The 25,405-nt window shown below is 37.0% G+C and overlaps 1 protein-coding gene across 1 annotated transcript in view; it reads left to right on the plus strand.

Annotated features, from left to right (window-relative positions):
• Nucleotides 1–25,405, plus strand: part of snx29 (sorting nexin 29) — a 227,934-nt gene that overhangs the window by 166,009 nt on the left and 36,520 nt on the right. Inside the window, exon 20 of the mRNA XM_016270687.1 lies at nt 23,981–24,120. Coding sequence (XP_016126173.1) covers nt 23,981–24,120 — 140 coding nt within the window. The remainder of the gene's footprint in view (nt 1–23,980; nt 24,121–25,405) is intronic.

Genomic DNA, 25,405 nt, shown 5'->3' on the forward strand with positions numbered 1-25,405 from the left:
CCTGTTGTTGATAAATACCAGTGGTGACGTTTTACAAATTGATTGATCAATTGTCCCAATGTTTACTAAGCCATGGTCTCTTTAACAGTGCAGGGACTCGTGTGCACGATCTAGGGATTCACTACCTAGGGAACTGACGGAGACGCAGTCTGCTTTGATAACAGCCTTGTGAAAGGATTCAGTTGTTTATTCTCATTCGGAATGACAAACTCCTCTCCGAAGCGCCTTCACGTGACCAGAAACGCCGTGTAATCTGCCCCGTTTGAAAAGATCCTGGTTGTTAGTCACGTTTAATGTCGACTTTTAACTTCACGGGACAATTGCAAAAGTTTGCACACGCAAAAACCCAGTCAACATGGCCATGTTAACTTCAAATAAGCGTATTACTGTGGTTTACATTACACATTTCATCGTAGTAAGCATTGGCTTATAAAAGAGAGAGACTGTGCGATCTCTTCATATCTTTTAATGTCACAGAAACACAAAAATATCATACAACACGCAAAAATTAAACCTAAAATTCATTATAGTAACAGTTTATGACATTGTCTTTTATGGATTAAACGAGAAGAAAGCCCACGTTCCCTTCACTTAAACAGCTAATTTCCCTCAGACATATTCATACAACGCTTATTTGATGTTTTTATATGTTGTACGTTTGTGTATAAATACATACGTTTTAAATAATACGTTCACACCTTTTTTAATATACAAGTATTGATCAATTCAATCTAAGTACAAATTCAGTTCTACTTAAGTTACCTGACGCGTGAACTTGACATACATTTAACATAGCCTAAATATAAATTTTTCTTCGGACACACGACTTATAAAACACTGCTAAATATCCACTCAAAAACATCGGATATGCTGTATGTTTTTGTTGATAAATTTAGTCTAAAAATAAGATTTATTTAGTGGCACTTACCTGACTCGTGAACTTGACAAGATGGCGCTGTTTCTCCCGCAAAGTCACTCAGACTCGTGCAGAATGATCTCAGTGTTGGCTGGATTAATTTTTATTAGTTTAGTCAACATTAGCATAGCTAATTGTTGATTGGATTTTAAAATAACTGCTCATTCAATGTTTTTCAAATATATTTGTGTAGACTTAATATAATATGTCCTCTCAACTAAGCCCAAGCAATAGAATTTTCTCAACTTAAATATTTTTGCCTTTCCAACATTTTGTTAATTGGATTTTTTACAGTGTGTGTGCGTGTATATATATATATATATATATATTAGGGGTGGAACGATACATGTATTCGTACCGAACCGTCACGGTACTGGCATCTCGGTTCGGTGCATGACGCCTTACAACGAATACAGGCAATTCATCCCCAATCCAGAAGGGGTAGCCTGCAGTAATGCAACGCTGTTTGATAACTGGCCGCCAGCGTATGCCATGAGTTGCGCACTTGAAAACAAAGCCCACTAGACAGTGACCATGTGCTGATTCTGAATGCGTCTCTCACAGACTGGCGAAGGAGTATACTTTAAAGGCTTGTGCACTTAACTGTTTGCGAAATGGAGCTTTGTGCTCGTTTATCCTACCTCTCTCATTTGGCACAAATCCAAATATTCCATAATATTTCCATATTTGCGATGTAACTGTAATGTATCTGAAAGCTAAACTATTATTTATTATGTAAATTATAGGCTTTGTACTTCAGTCGCGTTCCAACGGTGACACAAAGGCGGGCGCGCTGATGTTTGGTTCACTGTATTTTATTTTGATAAAGTAACTGCGCTGTTATGTTAGCAATGCTGGAACTGATGTGTTTTGTGTGTGTGTGTGTGTGTGTGAGTGTGCGTGCGTGTGTGTGTGTGTGCGTGCGCCGGCTGCACTTAACTGTTTGCGAAATGGAGCTTTGTGCTCGTTTATCCTACCTCTCTCATTTGGCACAAATCCAAATATTCCATAATATTTCCATATTTGCGATGTAACGTATCTGAATGCTAAACTATTATTTATTATGTAAATTATAGGCGTTGTGTTTCAGTTGCATTTCACTGTTTCACTGTATTTTATTTTGATAAAATAACTGCGCTGTTATGTTTGCAATGCTGGAACTGATGTGTTTTGTGTGTGTGTGTGTGTGTGTGAGTGTGCGTGCGTGCGTGTGTGTGTGTGTGCGTGCGCCGGCGCAATCACTTCAATGGTTTCCTTATACCAGCAGAATCAACTTTAAACACTTATTGTCTTATTAATAATGCATCACTAAATAAAGGTCTGCTTTTATTTGTGTACACTCACAATGAAAACAAAACATTGTGCTTTTGTAAAATAAAGAAAACAAATAGGATGTCGCTTTCTGCCATTTGAGTTTCCTTTCTGTGAACAAATTAAGTCTGTCACAAAAATGAACAAACTCAGCGTATATAGGCTACGTTACGTGTCGCACTGTTTTTTTCTCGTTTATCTGTAAACTAAATCAAATATATTTCAAGAATTTATTCCTTGTATGTATATATGTACTGCAGATTTTATATATATAACAATGTAATCATATTTAGTATTTTCACATCTAGGTGGAAAAAACTAATTTGTACTACTGTCTGTTTCAAAATAAATTAAACGAAACCGAGCATAGTAGATTTGTTTTTTTCCCCCGTTGTACCAAAATCATATCGAAACGTGACCCCCGAACCGAGGTACGTACCGAACCGTGACATCTGTGTACCATTCCACCCCTAATATACTGTATATATATCAGGGTTGGGCAAGTTAACGTGTTATTATCGCGTTAGTGCATTAATTGATTGACATGACAATTATTTTATTTTATATTTTTATTATGAAAGTCCATTGCTCACTGGCTCTGAAAACACATACAGACAAACCATGGGTCACAGGAGGGGTGGGATGTTGATCAGTACTAGCTTGGGATGGGTGTCATCACACGTCTCACCCAATGAGAGCATTTGGGGTGGGCCTAAAGGCCTTTCCACACTGAGCACGATGCGAAAAAGAGAGGGCGAATCGCAGACGAACGGTGCTTTCACACCAAACGCGAAACGATTGTTCGCCTTTTGCTAATTCACGCCTGCACGCTAGGTGGCGCCGACCAACAATGCATTTTTCCTCAGATATGCATCTTGTATATGGATTTAACATCATCTGCTGCTCAATATACAACATTGAATTAAGATAAACAAGGTTCTACACCAGAAACAAACTATCTATAATGCTTACAAGAATAGGCTACATCCTAAAATATAATTAGAAGTACAGTTAGCATCAAGCTACACTTGAAAATTTATGTAATTATGAATGTACAAACCCGATTCCAAAAAAGTTGGGACACTGTACAAATTGTGAATAAAAACAGAATGCAATGATGTGGAAGTTTCAAATTTCAGAATGCAACATAGATGACATATCAAATGTTTAAACTGAGAAAATGTATCATTTTAAGGGAAAAATAAGTTGATTTTAAATTTCATGGCATCAACACATCTCAAAAAAGTTGGGACAAGGCCATGTTTACCACTGTGTGGCATCCCCTCTTCTTTTTATAACAGTCTGCAAACGTCTGGGGACTGAGGAGACAAGTTGCTCAAGTTTAGGAATAGGAATGTTGTCCCATTCTTGTCTAATACAGGCTTCTAGTTGCTCAACTGTCTTAGGTCTTCTTTGTCTTCTTCATCTTCCTCTTTATGATGCGCCAAATGTTTTCTATGGGTGAAAGATCTGGACTGCAGGCTGACCATTTCAGTATCCGGATCCTTCTTCTACGCAGCCACTGACTGGTTTTCGAAATAGCGCCACCACTATTGCCTTTTTGTGCAACAGCAGTTGCTCCTGTCATGTGATCCTAGCTCAAATCTTATTGGACGGCCCATGTTTTCGCTTTGCGAAACTGAAAAGATTCGTCGGACTGGTTCGAAAAAAAAAACATTTGTATTTTCGGTGCGCGAATTTTCGTGGTCTATGTGGAAGCATCCATAGAAATCTATTGTTTTATTCCAGCGTGTCATTGCGTCTGATATTCGTTTCGCTTTTTCGCGCTCAGTGTGGAAAGGCCTTAAAACTGCAGCAGTGCTCACATGAAGCGCTCACGACTTCATAAGTGGGAAATAGGAAGTTTCCGCACGTGAAGACAGCAGAGAAGCGCTCTCGCTCAGCACAGTGGAGTGCATCGTTTTGTTAACTTTGTGGTTTATTATTTCGAGTCGTCTGGGACGCGGTAATACACGGCCCTCTCACAATATATTGCTTTATAGATCTATCACTTTTGACGCTCAGAAATGTTCACTCAATCATGCTGCACGTATCAGAAGTTCAGCACTCCGACACTACATGTGTACCGCGCCTGAGCCCAACTGAACCACGCTCTGGCCCACCTCTTTCAACCGAGCCAGGGATGGCTAAATGAACCGCGCCCAGGCGCAGCACGAGGCGATCACACTAGTCAAATGAACCGGCTTTGGGGGTCAAACGCGCTCGGGCACGGTTAAGATTCTATCCCGCGCCCACTCGCTCCCGCAGAAAAATATCTTATCTGGTGCCGCTCCCGCCCGCGACATTCATGTTTTGTCCCGCTCCCGCTCCCGCCCGCAAAAGCCCGCATAAAAGTAATCTATATAGATTTTTTTCTGCACATCAAAGAAATGTACATTAAATGGTGCTGTAACATCTCCTAAGATCCACAACATCCCAGCATAAATGCTCCCGATAAAATATTTGTTATTTAGGCTAAGCATCAACATTCACAAACCACTGTTAAAAAGAAAAGCAAGCATGGGCTGCTGCGTGCATGGTTTGGCATGGCAGAATTCCTTCCTTTATTATCACTAAAAGCTGACATCTCAGTTCATCGCGATCTCATAAAGCTCTGTTATAACACAATGAACACATGCACAATGAATCTTTCACAATGTCTACACTTCGTGTGTTAAAATGAGACAAATCGTGAGCACGCAATTTCAGCACTGCGGTGAGTGGATTCTAACTTAATCACCTCTGGTTGGCCAATGCGTTCCAGAAATCAACAGCTGAGTCTGTGATTGGCTACATTGCGCAACCCTTTAAACACGTGTTATATTTAGAAACTCTGCCTAGCTTGCCCGTTAATCATTTTAATGTTATTAGTTGTTCTTTTTGTTTTTGTGCAGCACATAAATAACAATTTATATGTTTTAGACATTTTATGTTTAAATAATTTCTAATTTGCGGGAGTCCCGCGAATCATTTTATTCTCCCGCATCCCGCACACACAGGAGTCCCGCCCACACCCGCACTCGCCCATCAAGAGTTGTCCCGCGCCGCACCCTGTTGTGTTGGGTCCCGCGATTGTGCAGGTATCTACTCGGAAGGTGCCTGTTATACTAGGGTGACCATATTTTAGTTTTCAAAAAAGAGGACAGTGGGGGCAGGATGCAGACGGGGATGGGGTTGTTGATGGTTGGGCTATTGTTGGGTTTGAGGGGGTTAAATTAGCCCCCTTAGTAGCGCAATAACCATATCCCAAATATCAAAACTCAAAATATGTAATTTCCATACCTAAAATAACTATTTTACTGCCACCGTTATGCATATTAATCATAAACCCAGCTAAAATGCTTCCTACCAGTGGCCGTCCTTCACAAAACTTAACATCTACCACAGTTTTATCATAGGTAGAATGCAAAATGTTTCAATACAAGCATTTCAGTCAAATGTGATTTATACAATATTTCAAACCTTTAACCCAGGGGAGAAAATTAACCTGCCGCAACAGTTTAAAATCAACCCAATTCCGTGCAAAAAACCCAAAACTGTACATGGCATCATCACGACGACGAGCTATATTTTTATACGTAAAATTCCGGAGGGGACGTCGGATGGCATCACGTGGGGATGCAATGACGTGTGCCATTAATCGAACTATGTACTATAACATGTAAAACGGGAACATGAAAGGAATATTCTAAAAGCAACTCATGTAAACACCATAATAATAATATTGGCTTATTTAGAATAAGGTAAATAATTAGATTACAGATGTCCATGTAAATGTTGTCATTGAGTCGACCATGAACTCCTCTGTATACCAAAGTATTCTAGAGTCATATGTGAGGACATCCGTCCAACAGATAAAGCTTGGCCAAGATTGGGTGATGCAACAGGATAATGATCACAAGCACACCAGCAAATCTACAACAGAACGGCTGAAAAGAAAAGAATCAAGGTTCTGCAATAGCCCAGTCATAGTCCAGAGCTCATCCTGACTGAAATCATGTGGTGAGAGCTGTGTATAAACAAATGCCCACAAACGTCAATAAACTGGAGCAACGTTGTAAAGAAGAGTGGGCCAAAATTCTTCCAGAACGATGTGAGAGACTGAAAAACTCATACAGAAAATGATTACTTCAAGTTATTGCTGTTAAAAGTGGATCTACAGGCAATTGAATCATAGGTTGTCCTAACTTTGTCACACATGGCTTTTCCTTCTTGGCTTTATTTTTGTTAATCAAATAATGACACGGTGTGATATGTCATGTCATATTGTTCATCTGAGACTTATTTCCAAATTTTAAGACTTTCCAAGGACCAGATAATTTTTTTAATTATCTCCTGATACAGAAAACCATGGAATTGGAACCTTGGAAAAAATTGAACCGTTCGGTTCTCCACACACTGTTCGGCACGCGCTAGGACCGCGGTTCAACTTAAATCTGACAACACATCTGTAATATGGTTTTATATAAATAACACGTAAAACAAACAGGGTTCGGCTAATATATGTTTCTGTTGATGGATACGCATTCTGGCTTCCCAATACATTACAACAACAGCGATGGAAAAAAAAAAAAAAAAACGTGGACAAACCATTCACTCTTGTTCAATGCGAATGCCGTATGCTGGAATATGAGCATTTATTCCGTCATCACCCGGGTGCTGATAGCGCGCGCACAGGTGAGACCTGAACAGCACACGTTGATATCTGTGTTTAAGCTAAACTCATTTAAGCTTTAAACATTTAAAGCCAGAGGACGTGAGCTCGCACGCGCTGAGAGAAGATTTGTGCGTGAGCTCATCCGAAACGCGCAAACCCGTGCCTTAGAATGCGCGCAAATATTAAGCTCTCTCTGAAGTATTGTTTAAATGGACAAATTCACACATGCTTCACTTTGTCAGACAGGTTCTATTTAAGTGATTTCTTGATTCAACAGGTCTGGCAGTAATCAGGCCTGGGTGTGGCTAGTGAAATTTAACTCAGCTTTCTAAAATAATGTGGTTAATTGCAGTTCTTTCATGATGTAACAGGAGGGGGCAATTAATTTTTCACGTAGGGCCACGTAGGTTTGAAAAGCTTTTTTCCCTAATGAAATCATCATTTACAAACTGCATTTTGTATTTACTTGCATTATCTTTGTGTAATATAAAAATTTGTTTGATGATCTGAATCTTTTAAGTGTGACAAATATGCAAAAAATAAAAAAAACAGGAAGGGGGCAAAAACCTTTTCACACCACTGTGTGTGTATATATATATATATATATATATGTATTAGGGATGTAACAATATCAAAATCTCATGATATGATAATATTGCGTTGTGAAGTCCACAATGCGATATTTATTGCGATATTTAAAAAGAAAAAAAGACGAAATCAAGAATGGGAAATTTTTTTTGTACGTTTTAAAGTTAAATTATTTTATTTAATGCTCTTTGAGAGTTCAAAATTAAAAGCTCCAGCCCATGTTCTTAATCAAGAAAACTTAAGTCAGAAAAAAGTTAATTGACCCTGTATCTGAAATTTAAAGGGGACTCAACCCTCTTTTTATTTGTGATATACTGTCTCAGTCTAAACTACATTCACACTGGTGTTTTAGGATGCCTAACGAATTAGAATACAATAATAATAACAACAAAGACCGTAGTAGCCATATATTGTAAAACAATTGCACTGTAAAATAAATGAAAATGAATATTTCATATAGGTATATTATTTTTGCTTTACACTACAGTAGGGAAATTACAATACTACTTTCCTAATTTCTACACTTCAAAGAGAGATTTTGAATTTGGACTGCAGTAAAGTTATGCAATGTGTGTGCTTCGCTTTGAAACACGCAGTAAAAAGACTTGATGAAGGGATTAAGCCATATTGTGCTTTCGGTTTTAGTTCGTTTGACAGATACTGTGCAAAGCTTAAGGCTTAAAACAAATATATTTTAAAAACAAAAATTTTTGCCCGGAACACCCATCGTTTCATATCGTCATGTGACCACGATAATGCTGAGACAGTTTTGCTATCGCGATATTGATAATATCATTACATCCCTAATATATTGCCCTATCATAATCCACAATTTGAGCACTTTTTTTGCTGTAACAATCACTTCTAGACCTCAAGATGCATTTCTGTCAGAATCAGCTTTATTGCCAAGTGTGTTTGCACACACAAGGAATTCATCTTGGTTGACAGGAGCTTCCAGTGGAGAAAGTACAGACCTAGTGCAGACATACATATAAATTAAGGTAATAGAATGAAATATAAATTATAAAACATATAAATTAAGGTAATAGAATGAAATATAAATTATAAAACATATAAATTAAGGTTATAGAATGAAATATAACTCTAATAATAAAGAGAACTGACAATGAATTAAAAAATAATAGCTATATGGTAATACAAAATATAGAGAAAATAGACAGAATTATGAATGTGCAAATGTTTTGAGAAGTTATGTACAAAATATAGAGAAAATAGAAAGAATTATGAATGTTCTATTTTACAGAGGAAAATATTTGAGAAGTTATGTACAGTCCTGAGATTTTATGTGTTGTTAAGGTGAAATATAGCCTGATTTTAAGAAAATAATTTGAATATTCATAATTAATAATATTAATAATTCTATATTAATATCCTATTATATCTTATAATAATATCCTATAAATATGAATAATTTGACCACTATTAGCCCATTAAATTTAATATTGTAAAATTATTATTATTAATTTTAATTTTTTTTTATATAAATTAATATAAGGTAAAGTATAAATTGAATAATAATAATAATATCAATTTAATATATAACAAAAGTAATATGATGATGATGATTGATTTTTCATGTGTAATATTCTTTTCTTGCTTCATATTTACTGATATAATAATGATAATATAAAGTGTTGTCTTCGTCTTCATTTTTGTCTTTTGTTCACCTTCTTCATGGTTGCTGCGGCCTTTGTTGTTGTTTTCATTTTTAATCAAATATTCAACTTTATTGAATTAAAATATTCTTAATATATTAGAAATACAATAATATAAGCTTTGTCTATGACCATCACTACAGAGTTTTAGTATTCTTGTATCTATCTGTGCATTTGTGTTTGGTTCAAGATTGCGCTCTTCATCCAGGTGACTGTGTTGTTTTGTGTGCTTCTTGTGCAGTAGGTTTATTTCATCCACTCATAGGTTGAGAGGCTGATGGAGGGATTTAGTGAGTCTGTCCGGGGATTGGCTGTTTAGAGGGTGTCAGTACAGCAATAATGTGCACATCCTCCCTAGGCACGTCCTCGCTGTCCCTGCTCTCAGCTGATAGCCTCACAGCAAAACAAGACAATGCCAGTGTCAATACCTGCTAGCTTTACCTACATATGCATACTGATAAGTGTATCAATGTATCACTTTTACCTGGGTGTTTTATAGTATATTGACGTTTTTTAGCATAATATACTTCCTTGTCACACGTTAAACCCAAGTCTGTGTAATAAAAACACAGCACAAGAGACTGTTTAATTGAACCATTTATTTATTCTGTTATTATGACTCACTGCCGTTTAAAAACTCCTTGTCAGAAAGTGGCGGAGGTGCACAACAATAGTAGTTATTAAGCTGTTGTTTTAATCTAAAGGTACAGTTATTACAGTACACTTGTCACAGGGACAGCATCCCTAGGTTCATGAAACGGTCGTCCATAAAATGCATTGCTGTTCTGTTGTAAGTAATTTAAAGATTCCTAAATGCATCTACTTTCGGAAGGCCAAATAAAGTGCTTTTGCTTTCGCCTAGAAGCGTCTCCCTGACATGGCTGCTTCAACTGCGGTTACTGAAACCACGCCTTCTTTCTTTGCGTGAACATTTGGGTGGCATTATGCAAATATTTCCACATAGTGAGGTAGATATGCGGGGGCGTGTTAGAACGAGCCATTTTAGGGGGGCGTGGCAGAGTCTTAACTTTGATAAAGAATATCTCTTTGGTTTTGAGACTTTAGTCTTTGCAACTTCAGGGATCTTATCTATGCACAATCAGCTTGTAACACTCCAAAGAGAAAGGAAAACTTGAAATCGCATCATATGACTCCTTTAAGTGCTTTGCTCAAGGGCACAATGGCATTAGATCAATGATTGCTGCTTACAGAATTCAAATCTATGATCTTTAACTTCGCTGCTTAATTATGTTACTACTACACCTTACCACCCCAAACTTACAAGCAAGCAGATCGCATTTTATCAATGCAGAAACGGACTAAATTTTCATATACAGACACAAGTACAAAAAAAGCTGCACAGACTTTATTTTCTAGTGGTGCGAGAGCGAATAATTGAGCTGAACTGATGGAATGAATGAAAAAAAGGAGACCACATTTGACATGCACAGTAATATTCTAAAGTGAATACAAAATTAGTTATATTCTTATTATGCGTCATGTCAGAGTCTCAGAATGTACAGTACAGTACTTTTACGGTACAGTGTAATACTTTTGTTTTCTTCGAGGATCGATCAAAAGTGACAGTAATGACATTCTTTCAAAAACAAACAAAAAAAAATTCAGTTTATGCTATTGTGGATATGAATGTAAATGATTTGTTTGATTCAATTATTCAAATGTGAAATAATAAGTGGTTAGAGATGTAGAAGAGAATAGCATGAAAAGAGTGCATGTCTTAGTTTACTCAAAATACAATGTTTTCCATGCATGCAGGAATGTAAAATAGCTATACACAAGTGAACATGTAAACCTCTTTTCAGTTTAAAGGTTTAATGAGAATATGGATTTTAATCTGAAAATGTGTATGTAAATGTGGTCGAAGAATGACTCTAACATTGGTTATGAATATAAATCTGATTAGAATAATGAGTATAAATAAGGGCAAAGCTGGGAACTCTAGTTGCACTGTTTCTTAGAGGACCTTGCTAACGTCACATTATGAATGAATAACCTTTATCTAGATTATCTGTGCACTCACATTTTGCTCATATTGTTCATCACATCTCTTGTCTCCAGGGGGAACAATTACAGACCTTTGACCATCCCTGTGACCCACATTTACTATGATTAAAATGAGCAAATGTTCATGTTTTTTCACGCTTTGGTGCATACAGTGTGATCTTCACTGCAGCTGGGTTGCACAGATGTAGAGAGAGATGATACTGTACTAAATAGCCACAGGCCAGAATGAGAGCAGAGATTCAGAGGAACTTTGAGGGAGTGCTTAGATGTTGCACAGCCCGCGTCCTAATATACATTCTTCCCAGGATGCAAAAACTATTCAGCTAAAAAGCCTGTGGGCTTTTGTCTTATAATTATGTATATGATATAGTTTAGAAATAACATGCATAAGAAAGAGTGCCATTTTTTTGCGAATATCTGCATGATTGAAAATGTGATGTTCAGTGGTGATTCTAGGCAGGGGATTATTTAAAGGGGTCATATGATGCGATTTCAAGTTTTTCTTTCTCTTTGGAGTGTTACAAGCTGTTCGTGAATAGATAAGATCCCTAAAGTTGCAAAGACTAAAGTCTCAAACTCAAATAGATTTTCTTTATAAAAGTTAAGACTCGTCCACGCCCTCCTAAAACGCCTCGTTTAAACACGCCCCCTCATGTCTATGTCACGATGTGGGAAGATTTGCATAACGCCACCCAAATGTTCACGCAAAGAAAGAAGGCGTAACATTATTGTTGCTGCCACCGCCCGCCGCCATGTTGTGAAGAAGCTATGTGTTTCATTGCAAAAGCGAAAGTACTTTGTTTGGCCTTCCAAAAGAGGACACGACTAGAAATCAGTGGTAAAGTTGTATTTACAACACTGTTCCAGAACACTTCAACCCAAATATTCAGATGTGTGCAGCGCATTTTATGGAGGACTGTTTCCTGATCCTGGGAGAGTAGACTACAATGCCGGCTGTTCTGACTCATAGGCTGTAAGTATGTTTTCATATTTAAAGGATTTGCCACTGATGATTCAAAGCGAGTTTTGAGCAGTGTAGAGTAGCGCTTGTTGTTTGTCATTTCTCCGATCACAAATGCAGACAGGGTTTTATGTTTACGCGGCGCGATGCAACGCAACGCATAAAAAGACAGTATAAGTCATTATAATCCGTAATTATGTCCCTACTGGAAGCAACAAATGCCTCATTTATAATGTGTTTTAATGTTTTTGTTTCATCGCTCCGGCTGGACAGGGCATCACAGTATGGTAGGGGCGTAACATTTCCGTCACACGCTTGAGGTATTCGGCCAATCACAATGCACTGGATAGCTGGCCAATCACAGCACACCTTGCTTTTCAGAACGATGGGCTTTGTAAAAATCTACGCGTTTCAGAAAGGCGGGGCATAGAGGAGAAACAATAATGTACAGTATGTGGAAAATAATGTGTTTTTTAACCTGAAACCGCATAAACACATTTCATTACACCAAATACACAAAATAATGTACTTTTTTTAGCAACATCATATGACCCCTTTAAAGTAATTTTGCTTGGTCAAGTTAATTTATTTTTTTGAAAAGTAATTTTGATGACAACACATTTTTAACATCTGGCACTTTTCTGCATCTGTAAACTTGACACATACTACATGACAGAAAACATATCGATAATTTAAAGAAAAACAATTCAGTGCATTATCATGCATGTTCATTACAGTTGTGGTAAAAAATTACATCCCTGCAGAATCTGCCAAAAAAAATCATTATCATTATTTATGTACTGTAGAATGAAGATATTTCTTTCAAAAAATATTTTTGTGATGTCTCTTCAATGCTTTTTTCATTTAACACAATAATGACTTTGTTATCTTTTGGAGGGTAATTTCTTAGCCAAAACTGATGTGTCATTAATTTGTGATTAATTAATTAATCTGCCCATCATGTAATTATTAGATTACAATTTTTTATTGTTTGACAGCCCTAATATTATGTTATATTATTCAAATAAATACATTATAATTTGTAATTATTTTCAGATATATATATATATATATAAGAAAAATGACTGTATTTTTGTTTGAAACAACGTGAGGGCAAAAAATGAACATTGGTTGGATTGCATTTTATTTTTGGGTGAACTACTCATTTAATCATTTGGCTCTTTCTAGCACAAGATTTTGAGTGGAGGTTGAGACTTTCTCTTCTGACCCACCTTCTGCTGTGTGCTGAATTATTCACTGACTCTCTGCAGGTTCTCGTACATTTACTGACCCATTTGTTCTCATCATTGGCCTTTCCCAACACCTGGTTTGAGACATTAGTATCCATATTTTCTTGAGTGCAAGAGTCTGGAAAGTTCTTTATGGTTCATAACACATGGCCATTATGGTACTGGCTACCTGCATCATACATTATTGATTTCCCACCATTTGGCTTAAACAAAAGGTTGAGGGAGGCGCAGAAATAGAAGACAGTCTGTTGTCTCTTCTGGCTTCTTGGGCGCAGCTTTAATTGAACTCCACATTATCTTTGCATTAAAGATGACAGCCCCAGGAGGATCTGCCCTGTTCTCATTAATGCAGTGTTTGCCATTTCTACTTTCACTAGTCAAAGTGAATAAATTATGACTCCTGGATTTTGTATGCATATGCAACATGCCTGATGCGTGTGCCAGTTTTTTCTTGCACCGAACATGTGCAGAGAAAACACATATGATCTCTCATGACTTGCTTGGTTCTTATGAAAACGTTCTTAATAAAAAAGTGTCAGTGTGTGATGCTGCAATTGTGAATCACTTTATACTGTTGGACCATGTCCTAAACAAGTCTGATAGGATAATCAACAATAAAAAAGAAATTTTAATAGCCAGCTGTGAAGAGTTCGATGTTCAATGCAGTTAGACAAATTGCTTGTTGTTTCATAATACTGTATTAAGAGATTGTGCGTGATTTGGAATTGCTTTGAAAATGTCTTGAGTGAGGTAGCAAACAAAATGCAGAATTGCAATTTGAATGTGAATGTAAGAAAGCTTCAAGGACACATGTTGAATATAGACAGAATTTGAATATTGGCTTCGCAAAGCCTTGTTTGAAGGCTTTCGAAAATAAGTTTGAAAGGTTTAAAAACAGTGAATAATAAAAAGACGGTGATCAGCATGATTGTCTCTGCGATCGGTCTACATAATAATTCCCTTAACCATCCAACAGAAAAGAGGCAACTTGGGCATCACTACACAGGATTTTCTCCATAATCAGATCTTCTCACCTTCTGTATCCTGTACTGAGCTGAATCAAATCTGTTCATAACTAACAAATGTTTACACACGTTTTTTTTATCTCTTCAGACTTTTTCTGCTTTTTCAGCCATACAAGTACTGATTATTCAATTGTCTCCTCAGATAAAGCACAATAATAAGTGTGTTCCATTGTCTAATTTTCCCTTTAATAAATTCTCTTTTGTGTTCTAGGGTGAGAGAACATTGTTAAATCGGTGTAAATTCCAATTCATTCAATTCCAATTCATCTTCTTGCACGGTGTCAAGTCATCTTTATTTTTGTAGCACTTTATACAATAGAGATTATTTCAAAGCAACTTAACAGTATTAAACAGGAAAGTAACATAGTCAGTGATGCAAAATACAAAATGAGGCAAATACATGTTCTGCTGTAAAGTAGCTCTAACAAGACAATAGTGTCATTATTCAACTCCAGCCAGTTTAGTGTTGGTTTAGATCAGTTCAATAATTGTGTAAAGTTTAAATAAGTTTAATTCAGGGAATCGCAGCTCAATTGTATACAGTTGTGTCATTATTTAACTCAAACTATTCATTATTCAGTTCGATTCCATAACAGAGTTGATGTTGCAAATATTGTCAGTTGTGAACAAATTTGAGCCATAAAGGAGCTCTACAGTAGACAATGCTGTCAGTATTCTGCTCAATTCAGTTTAATTTTGCTCTCATTCAGTAGTGCTAGTGCAGTAAATCGGTAATATTACTGAATATTAAATAAATATTAAAGTCTAACTAAGCAAGCCAAAAGAAACAGTCACAAGGAATCCAAATTTCATCCGGTGATAGAAACGGAGAAAAAAAAACCTTGGGAGAAACTAGCCTCAGTCGAGGATCACTTATCCTCTGGCCAATTCAGTTCATATTCTACATTCTACAATTCTACATTTTTCACTACCCTGGTTTTGTAACATGACTTTTGCAATGACTGCATCAAAAGTTTGATTCACAGGATTATATCCTAAATCCTCTGGAATTCATTTTGGATAAAACCTTTAGGCAAATGCATAATTGTAAATAGCGTCTCACATCACACCTGATTAGTTACTGCAGATATGCCCAGAATGATTGATTAGCTCGATGTGGTTTTGTACAGTAAATCCAATTTGTCAAACAGTTGCAGGCAGAGCGGAGATAAACTAGAGTAAATATGTACCATCAGATTTTTTTTTTTTATAGGATGAATGAGGTTATTTCCCCATTCGAAAAGCAACATACAACCACTTTTACAGCAACCTTCTGTGGGACGGTCAGCGTGATAAATCACCTCTTTCAGTCCTAACTGTTTAATTCTCAGGGAGAGTGTGATGGCTTGTGCTGTGCTTTACTGTACTAGCTTGAATCACCCGCACACGTTGTCATTTTGACGACGTGTCTCCTTCATTCAAATCTGCACACGTGTCCATACATGCTGCACATGTTTGGACTAAAGCGAACACAAACACAACTCCCTGTGCAGCACCGGCTGGCTAAAGCCATCTCCTGGTCCAGACAATAGCCTGTGAAGATGGAGAAGCACTCCAGCAAGTCTTTATTGGCTATAATGGCAGCGTCTGGCAGTGATTTTCTCTGTCTCACTGCCTGTCGCTGTCAGACACAGATGATCAGCAGAACTGTGCTTTGAGGAATTTGGAGAGGAGCCTGTCGTTTAAGGAAAGAAACAAAACTGGCCCAAAGACAGAAGCCTGAGAGAATAATTTGCAGAGAAACACTCTGGTTGTCTTAAGAGATCGCGAAGTGCTTTGTTGGTTTTGTCACGAGTTGTTTGTGTGAATTGCAGGTGGGTGTTTGTGTTAACAGATTGACTGAAGGACCTACTCAAGCTGCACGCATAAACAGCTTAAAACATCAGTTTTTAGATGCACTTGCCATAATGCTTTGTGCGCGTGTGCTTGGCTTGTTTATCAAGGTGTTTGGCCCTTAATGGTCCCTCAGTGAAAAGGTGTTTTAGTATCTTGTTATCCTGATAGAATCCAATTAGTAGAATAATACATCCTCAAACTAGTAAAGTGTTAGAAATAAGCCTTTTACTAAGAATACCAAAGGCTTTGGGTTTCTTTTCTTTGTCATATCAATATTTCTATCATATCATATTTGAGCCAGTTTATCCTATTAGATGTAGTTTTCTGCATTAATTAAGCGATACACTTCTCAGCATATTAAAATGATTTCTAAAGGATCATGTGACTTTGAAGACTGGAGTAATGACTGATGAATATTCACCTTTGTCATTGCAGGAATAAATTATAATTACATACATTATTTTAAGTAGTAATAATATTTCACATTCAAACTTTTTACTGTATTTTTAATAAAATAAATGCATCCTTGTTGAGCATAAGATGCATCTTTCAAAAACAAACAAATCTTATAAACCTTAAATTGATATTGCAATGTAAGCATCATAACAATGTATACAAATACATATATTTATCACTAGGGGTGGAATGGTTCAACTTACTCACGGTTTGGTTTGTATCACGGTTTTAGAGTCACCGTTTCGGTACGGTTCGGTATGTGCTATGTTTAGGGAAAAACTATACTGTCAAATAAAAATAAAGAAAATAAGAATAATCTATCTAACAACAAGCAACAGCACAAATAAATACAATAGAGTAAAGATACAAATAAAATAAACAGTGATTTTCAGTTTTTTTTTTAGGTAGGTCTAACATTAATTTTTAGGTACATAAATTGAATAAAGTAATGAAATGTAAAACAGCATTGCATATTTGACTGTATAAATTAAAGATTCATCTTTATTAAAGTTACAAAAGCTATTCAATCAAGAGCAGTGAGTGATTCTTTTGTTGTTGCTGTTTGATTAATATTAAGAAAGTGCTATCACTTTAAGACACTAAGTACGTTCAGCCGGCTATGTCTGCTATAGGATACTTACCAGGATGGGCATTTTTACATAATTTTTGTGTGAATTTGTCCATTTAAACACAATACTTCAGAGAGAGCTTAATATTTGCACGTGTTCTGAGGCGCGGGTTTGTGCGCTTCAGATGAGCGCACGCACAAATCTTCTCACGTCCTCTGGCTCTTAAATGTTTAAACTGGCAAGGCTTAATAAATGAGTTTAGATTAAACACAGATATCAACGTGTGCTGTTCAGGTCTCACCTGTGCGCGCGCACTATCAGCACCCAGATGATGATGGAATAAATGACTGCTCATATTCCAGAATACGGCATTTGCATTGAACAAGAGTGAATAGTTTGTCCACTTTTTTCTTTCATCGCTGTTGTTGTAATGTATTGGGAAGTCAGAATGCGCATCCATAAGCAGAAACATACATTAGCCGAGCCCTGTTTGTTTTACGTGTTATTTATAGCAAACCGTACAGTTCGATTTTTTTTCGCAAACCGTTCCCCCCCTATTTATAACTATATTTATGTTTTTATAGGTCAGGCTTAAAATGCAAATCTCAATTTCTTATTATATGACACAGGGAATCCATGCTTCGTCTCCATCCCGATTAAGGTGTTTGAAGACCCCCTAATATACTTAATAGTGAATATCACTTGATGTTATTGTTGTAAAGTGCTCAAAGAGCAAATATTTGTACTTGGTTTCATGGTTCTAACATTTAAAGTGAGTTCTGAGATGACGTGGGCCAGAGCATTAAATTAGCCCTGGCAGGCACAGCCCTCATGGGTAAGCTAATCTGACAGCAGTGATCTCCTCCACATATCCCATATCATAATCAACTTTTATGCCTTTTCATGCCTGTTGGAGATAGATCACTATTAGAACTTCATGCCCCGATGACACACTAATGCTGTAATGCGGGGTGACAGTGGTTTAGATGGCACACAAACATTTCCTAACAGTCTTTATTATTGTTGGGTGATTGAGCCGTTGACCTCTGATGAAGTGGGTGACGCCAGAGCATTTAGAGTAGTCCACTTCCCCTCAGCACGTGAGACTTGACAGATGTCATATGCATACACGCGTACAGATGCAAGAACTGGAGCATCAGGGCCAATTAATCAGCCATCAAGGGGACATTAATAACATTTCAGTCTTTCTCCCGCTGTCCCTTGTTCTATCTCATTTGCTTTTGATGTCACCCCCGCTACAGCGCTGACTTTGATCTGGTTATCCATCAGCTTAATATGCTGCATACAGACTTGATGCTGATGTTTTGATGCTCTAAATTCAAAGCAAGTCCTGATGAAACAGGTTTTTGGAGAGATTTTGTTTGGATTAACTAAATAATCATAGTTAACTTCTCACCTTCATATGGACCACAAAAGGAGAAATTCAGCAGAATGTTCATGCTACTCTATTTTTAACAGTGTTGGGAAGGTTACTTTGAAAATGTAATAGGTTACAGATTACAAGTTACCCTATTTAAAATGTAATAGTAGTGTAACTTTTTCAATTACTTTATTAAAGTAATCTAACGGATTACATTTGATTACTTTTTGATTACTTTTCTAAATTTCTAATGAATGTTTTAAACTGTTAATCATTTTCAAACGTTTACACCATGCAGGGTTAACCTTACAGTAGTATTAAACACTGATTTCTTTCAGATTTTCAAAACCTTCATCACTTTAATTAAGATGATAAATCAGACTTTAGTACCGCCTTTTACTTTGAGAATGATCTGAGGTTAAATGCAGATTTAAAATCATAAGAAATAATTTACTGATACTGTTTTTGAAACGAAGTCTTCGCATAACTACAGGAAACACTGCATCTAACAATGCTTTGGGAAAAAATAAAAAATAATAGCATATACATTAACCCAAATACAGTTATCTAATAAGCATGTATCCTATTCTTTGTACTAAACTCCTGAAACATTGGTGTCTGTTTGTATATGATATGACGATAGTTTTCTCCTGAACTGCACCTTCACTTCCATTTTACTTTTCAGTCTCTTTATTTTGCCCATATATCTCTGTCTCTCACATGACTTTAAAGGGGTCATATGATGCGATTTCAATTTTTCCTTTCTCTTTGGAGTGTTACAAGCTCTTGGTGCATAAAGAAGATCTGTAAAGTTGCAATGACTAAAGTCTCAAATCCAAGGAGATATTCTTTATAAAAGTTAAGAGTCAACCACGCCTACCTAAAACGGCTCGTTCTAACACGCCCCCACATGTCTACGTCACAATGTGGGAAGATTTGCATAACGCCACCCAAATCTTCACGCAAAGAAAGAAGGCGTAACTTTTATTCTCGCTGTAGTATTGTTGTTGCCGCCGCTGCCATGTTGTGGAGACGCTGTGTGTTTCATTGTGAAAGCGAAACTACTTTGTTTGGCCTTCCAAAAGAGGATGATATCCGCTTCGTCATGCCTAGAGCTGATCCGTGCTGGTCGCTGAGGAAATACATCAACTTCGCGCTGTGAATCGCCGGATCGGCTTTCACTGTGGATGAAGTGGAGACTTTGCAAGGCCAGTCTGGTGCTTCTGACTCACAGCCTGTAAGTACGTTTTTTATAGTTAAAGAATTTGCTACTGACGATTCAAACGCGAGTTTTGAGCAGTGTAGAGAAGCACTTGTTGTTTGTCGTTTCTCCAGACATGGTTTTATGTTTACGCAGCGCGATACGCAAATACTGATTAGTATAAGTAATTATAATCAGTAATTATGTCCCCACTGGATGCAACAAATGCCTCTTTTCTAATGGGTTTTATTGTTTTTGTCTTGTTGCGCCGGGACACAGGGCATCACAGTATGTTAAGGTTACATTTCCGTCACACGCTTGAGGTATTCAGCCAACGCACTGGATAGTTGGCCAATCAGCGTACGCCTCGCTTTTCAGAACGATGAGCTTTGTAAAAATCGATGCATTTCAGAAAGGCGGGGCATAGAGGTGCAACAATACTTTGTGGAAAATAATGTGTTTTTTTAACCTTAAATCGCATAAACACATTGCATTACACCAAATACACAACATAATGTTCTTTTTAGTAGCCCCCCTTTAATACTCAAGATTTAACAAAACTATACTTTCTAAATTGCCTACATGTCAAAATTAGTACAATAATGACCACATCATTACAATATCTTTATAGAAAAGTCCTAATAATAAACATGTGATATTTTCCCTTACAAAAATCAACCATGATTTTATCATAGTTAAAGTACAGTAACCATGTTTTTTTGGGAGATTTTTTTGCAAATGGATTACCATTTGTATTTATTTTTACTACAAATTCCATGGTTGGTTAGTGTGGCAAAAACCATGGTTAATTTGTGGTTACCATGGTTTAACAACAATTGTCTTTGGATTTATAGTAAAATTGATCGTTAATTTTCGTAAGGGTTGTGTTGTTGTCTGCCCTAGCTCCACCTAAACCTATTATAAAACGATATGATTATTTGTCTAAATTACTACTACTATTTTTATTACTAATAGTAACTTTACAATAGATAACAATGATGTCCTTTAGGCTAGTACAGTATTTTGAGTGATGACTGATGAGCAATGGGCTGCCACTGATTAAGTAAACAAAGGCAAATCTACAATAGCATAGGCCTATTTACAGATGAAACTGACCTTCACTTGAAATCCTGATCAGTAGTTTTGTTTCTCTGCTCCACTTGGGCTCTTCCACTCCATTCTCAAATCTCTCGCTCTGATCGAAACCATTTGGCGGAGGTGCGGAGAGCGCGCAAGCCGAAGCTTAGCATTGCGAGTCGCGACTAATCGAGTCATGATTTATTATCGAATGGCGAATTCGGAAATCATCACTTTAATACATTCGGCAGGCAATTATTTAGCTAATAATAATAATATTTTAAAAAGCAGGCCAAATCGGCTGCCAGGCCACCGGGAATTGTCCCGGTTCTCCTGATGGCCAGTCCAAACATGCAGAACTTGCAGGATAAATGTATTGTCTTTTTGCGGCTTAATAGTCACAGACTCTAGTCCATATTGCGTTTTGATTCAAGTGTACTGACCTATTTAGCTAATAATAATAATATTTTAAAAAGCAGGCCAAATCGGCTGCCAGGCCACCGGGAATTGTCCCGGTTCTCCTGATGGCCAGTCCGCGCCGGAAACATGCAGAACTTGCAGGATAAATGTATTGTCTTTTTGCGGCTTAATAGTCACAGACTCTAGTCCATATTGCGTTTTGATTCAAGTGTACTGACCTACTTTTGATTTATTCATCCAAAATGTGGCATATTCTGTGACATTCCGCATTATAGGAATTCCATTTTTATTTTTATGACTGGATTCTACGAACCAGTCCATGTTTTCCGCATCGCTGAAATCATAGGGCCGTATATGTCGCATATTTTCGAGTAGTCAGTGCAATTTGGGAAAGAAATCAATTAAATCTGTATGTGGATGTGTGTAAATATTCAAATGTAACCTTGTTTGTAATCATTAACATTTTCATAAGTAACTGTAATTTAATTACACATTTTTTGTTAGTAACTGTAACTGATTACAGTTACATATATTTTGTAATTAAATTGCGTAACGTCGTTACATGTAACTAGTTACTCCCCAACACTGATTTTTATACACTATAGATAGATAGATAGATAGCCATGCAGACCAATTTGATGCAGTGTGCGTCGTATGGTCTGAGCACTGACAGGCTGACCCCCCCCCCCCTTCAACCTCTGCAGCAATGCTGGCAGCACTCATACGTCTATTTCCCAAACACAACTTCTGGATATGACACTGAGCACGTGCACTCAACTTCTTTGGTCGACCATGGCGAGGCCTGTTCTGAGTGGAACCTGTCCTGTTAAACCGTTGTATGGTCTTGGCCACCATGCTGCAGCTCAGTTTCAGGGTCTTGGCAATCTTCTTATAGCCTAAGCCATCTTTATGCAATTCTTTTTTTCAGATCCTCAGAGAATTCTTTGCCATGAGGTGCTATGTTGAACTTCCAGTGACCAGTATGAGAGAGTTCAAAAATAGCAGAGGACCTAGGACAGATCCTTGTGGCACTCCATATTTTTACTGGTGATAATTGAGATGACTCCCCTTTTAAATGAACAAAATGGTAGTGATCGGACAGGTAGGATCTAAACCATCTTAAAGCCTGCCCTTGAATACCTGTATAGTTTTGTAATCGATCTATGAGTATGTCATGATCTATAGTGTCGAACGCAGCACTTAGATCAAGTAAAACTAGCAATGAGATGCAGCCCTGGTCTGACGCAAGAAGCAAGTAATTTGTCATTTTAACAAGTGCCGTTTCTGTGCTATGGTGGGGCCTGAAACCTGACTGAAAGATTATCTTCATAGAGATAATTTTTTTGCAGGAAGGAGCACAATTGAGCAGACACAACTTTTTCTAAATTTTTAGACATAAAAGGAAGATTTGAGATGGGTCTGTAATTTGCCAGTTCACTATGATCTAGTTGTGGTTTCTTAATAAGAGGCTTAACCACCAGCTTGTATGGTTTTGGGACGTAACCTAAAGACAACGACAAGTTAATAATATTGAGAAGCGGTTCTTCTGATACAGGTAATAACTCTTTTAGTAATTTAGTGGGTACAGGATCTAACAGGCATGTTGTTGGTTTAGATGTAGTGATAAGTTTATTTAGCTCTTCCTGTCTTATAGTTGTAAAGCACTGCAGTTTATCTTTTGGTGCGATGAATGAAGCTGAAGTATTATACACTGTAGAATCTACAGATATAATAAAATATTTACAAAAATGTGAGGGGTGTACTCACTTCTGTGAGATATATATATATATATATATATATATATATATTGTGACCAAGGGCGGTCAAGCTCTGAAAATAACTAAAAGCACCATAAAGGTACTCTAAAAGTGGCTTTATACAACATTTGTGCACTATTCTAAATCTTTTGGAGTCATACAATAAATGGCATTATGTGATGAATACTTTGAATTTACTTTACTGAAGACCCATATTTAAGTCAATAATTTCTCATAAGGATCTCTTCCACCAAAGCTCTCAAATCTCAATCACGTTTGTTTGTTAAAGTATGGCATTTCCAGATGTTGCACCAGGTTTGACATCAATGATGTAGAACATTATTGTTTTTTTCTGTCAGTTTACAGTATGGAAAAGAGCTGCAGGAACATCCTTCAAGAAGTTCACTTTGGCATACTTTGAAAAATGGAAATAATATACTTTATACTTGAGCCAACTGAATGTAATGTTTTTGGACACTTAATTACTGGGATATACAATGAAAAAAAAGTATCATTGTTTAAATTGTAATTAAATGTGGTTAATTTAACTTTTAGGTATCTTTATATGCAATTTTATAATTCTGTTACTTAATGATGTTACTCGCCACATCAGAATAAGTGCACAGTACTTTTTAAAATCATGCCAAAATATTATTAAAACAATGATATAAAATGTACTTTAAAACTTTTAAGGTTGTTAGGAAACAGTGTCATGGAAGTGCACTCTGGATATACTTGAGCGGCTTTTGTATTTCATTAATAATGTTAATGTTTTTCACAAGGGTTAGAATGACATAAGGGGAATGGCAATTTTCATTTCTAGCTGAAATATCCCTTTAAGACATTTGAACTATGTATTTGTATCAATTTGTAGGATGCCAAGTTTGTAGAGGAGAGGAGGAAACAGCTGCAGTCATACCTGCGTATGGTGATGAATAAACTGATCCAGACACTGCCTGAATTCACTGCCCAGCCCACAAAGGAGACTTTACTGCAGTTACTGCCTTTCTGCCAGTGAGTACATACACAACACTGACACAATAATTCACATGCAATAATCATCAACTGTATGCAATTCAGCTCCATGAACTCTATATGACACTGTATTTTAGTGCCTCAATGGATGATACATGCCATTTTGAGTTGTCACTCAAGTAAGCCAATGCAATCAAACTTTCAAATGCCACAAATGCATGCTGAATAAAGAAATGACACACAAGGGAAATTCACCAAGAATGAATTGCACTTACTTAGAGTGCCACATTCACACTTTGCCATTTGTGCTACACATAATTCTCTAAAGGAATTAAGCAAATAAGGCTGTTATAAGTTTGTATTGAATGCACTTTGCATGCTAAAATTCACAATTTCTCAACACAATTGTCCACAACAACATTTGAAGGCCAGACATTCTTTGTTTCTGTAAAGAGCTGAATGTTTTTCAGGGTTCCCACTATTTTTAAACAATGAATTTGTAGCACTTTTCCACTTGTTTCTGAGTTACTAGATAAGGGTAAAGGATTTTTAAATATCAAGTGTAGCGTTAGTTCTGGCAGGTCACGTTAGTCAAGCTCGCATCAGCTGACTCTCAGCTGATCCCCATCAACCTGTAGCATTTGGACCAATCAAACACACAATATATATTTTGTTAGCTAAATTTAACAAATACTCTGTAACACCCCTCAGTTAACAAGCCATATGAGGACCTATGGACCCTTCCCCCGAAATGCGTAACAACTCAGGAGGGTAGAACAGGCCTCTCATTCCATGGCAACCAACGCTGATATCACTGGGCTTATTGCCCAAAGGAATGCGAAGTAGAGAAAATCACTACCTTTTTCATAGGGAGAGACACAATGCACGGTAGAAATGGACTCTTCTCTAATTAATTCATAGAAAAACCTTTCTGTGAATGAACACACATATCCTTCAGGTCATTGTGTATGTTGTCTTTGATATTTTATACTGTTTTATGCAGGCTTATGATGGAACCACTCGTTCCTGTCATCTTGCCTATATGTAATCCGACCATGTTTAGTATCGATGAATTCGCCTTCTGATGATCTAAACGAGCATGTATATTATATGTTGGTACATAGGCAATATATTAGTGTCCTGAGAATCTTTAGTAATTTCGATTCAAGTTCCATTTGCAAATTACCATGCCCTCACACAAAGGGTCATAAAAACTCCCCAGTATCTCAAAACTCCCACTTGGGATTCCGGCCTTTCTCATTGGACAAGCCCATCTTGAGAGGCGTGAATCTTCTCAGACCTTAAAGGCCTCACATCAGTGACC

The sequence above is a fragment of the Sinocyclocheilus grahami genome, unplaced genomic scaffold (genome assembly GCF_001515645.1).
Source record: "Sinocyclocheilus grahami isolate Dianchi unplaced genomic scaffold, SAMN03320097.WGS_v1.1 scaffold57.1, whole genome shotgun sequence".
NCBI classification, from domain to species: Eukaryota; Metazoa; Chordata; class Actinopteri; order Cypriniformes; family Cyprinidae; genus Sinocyclocheilus; species Sinocyclocheilus grahami.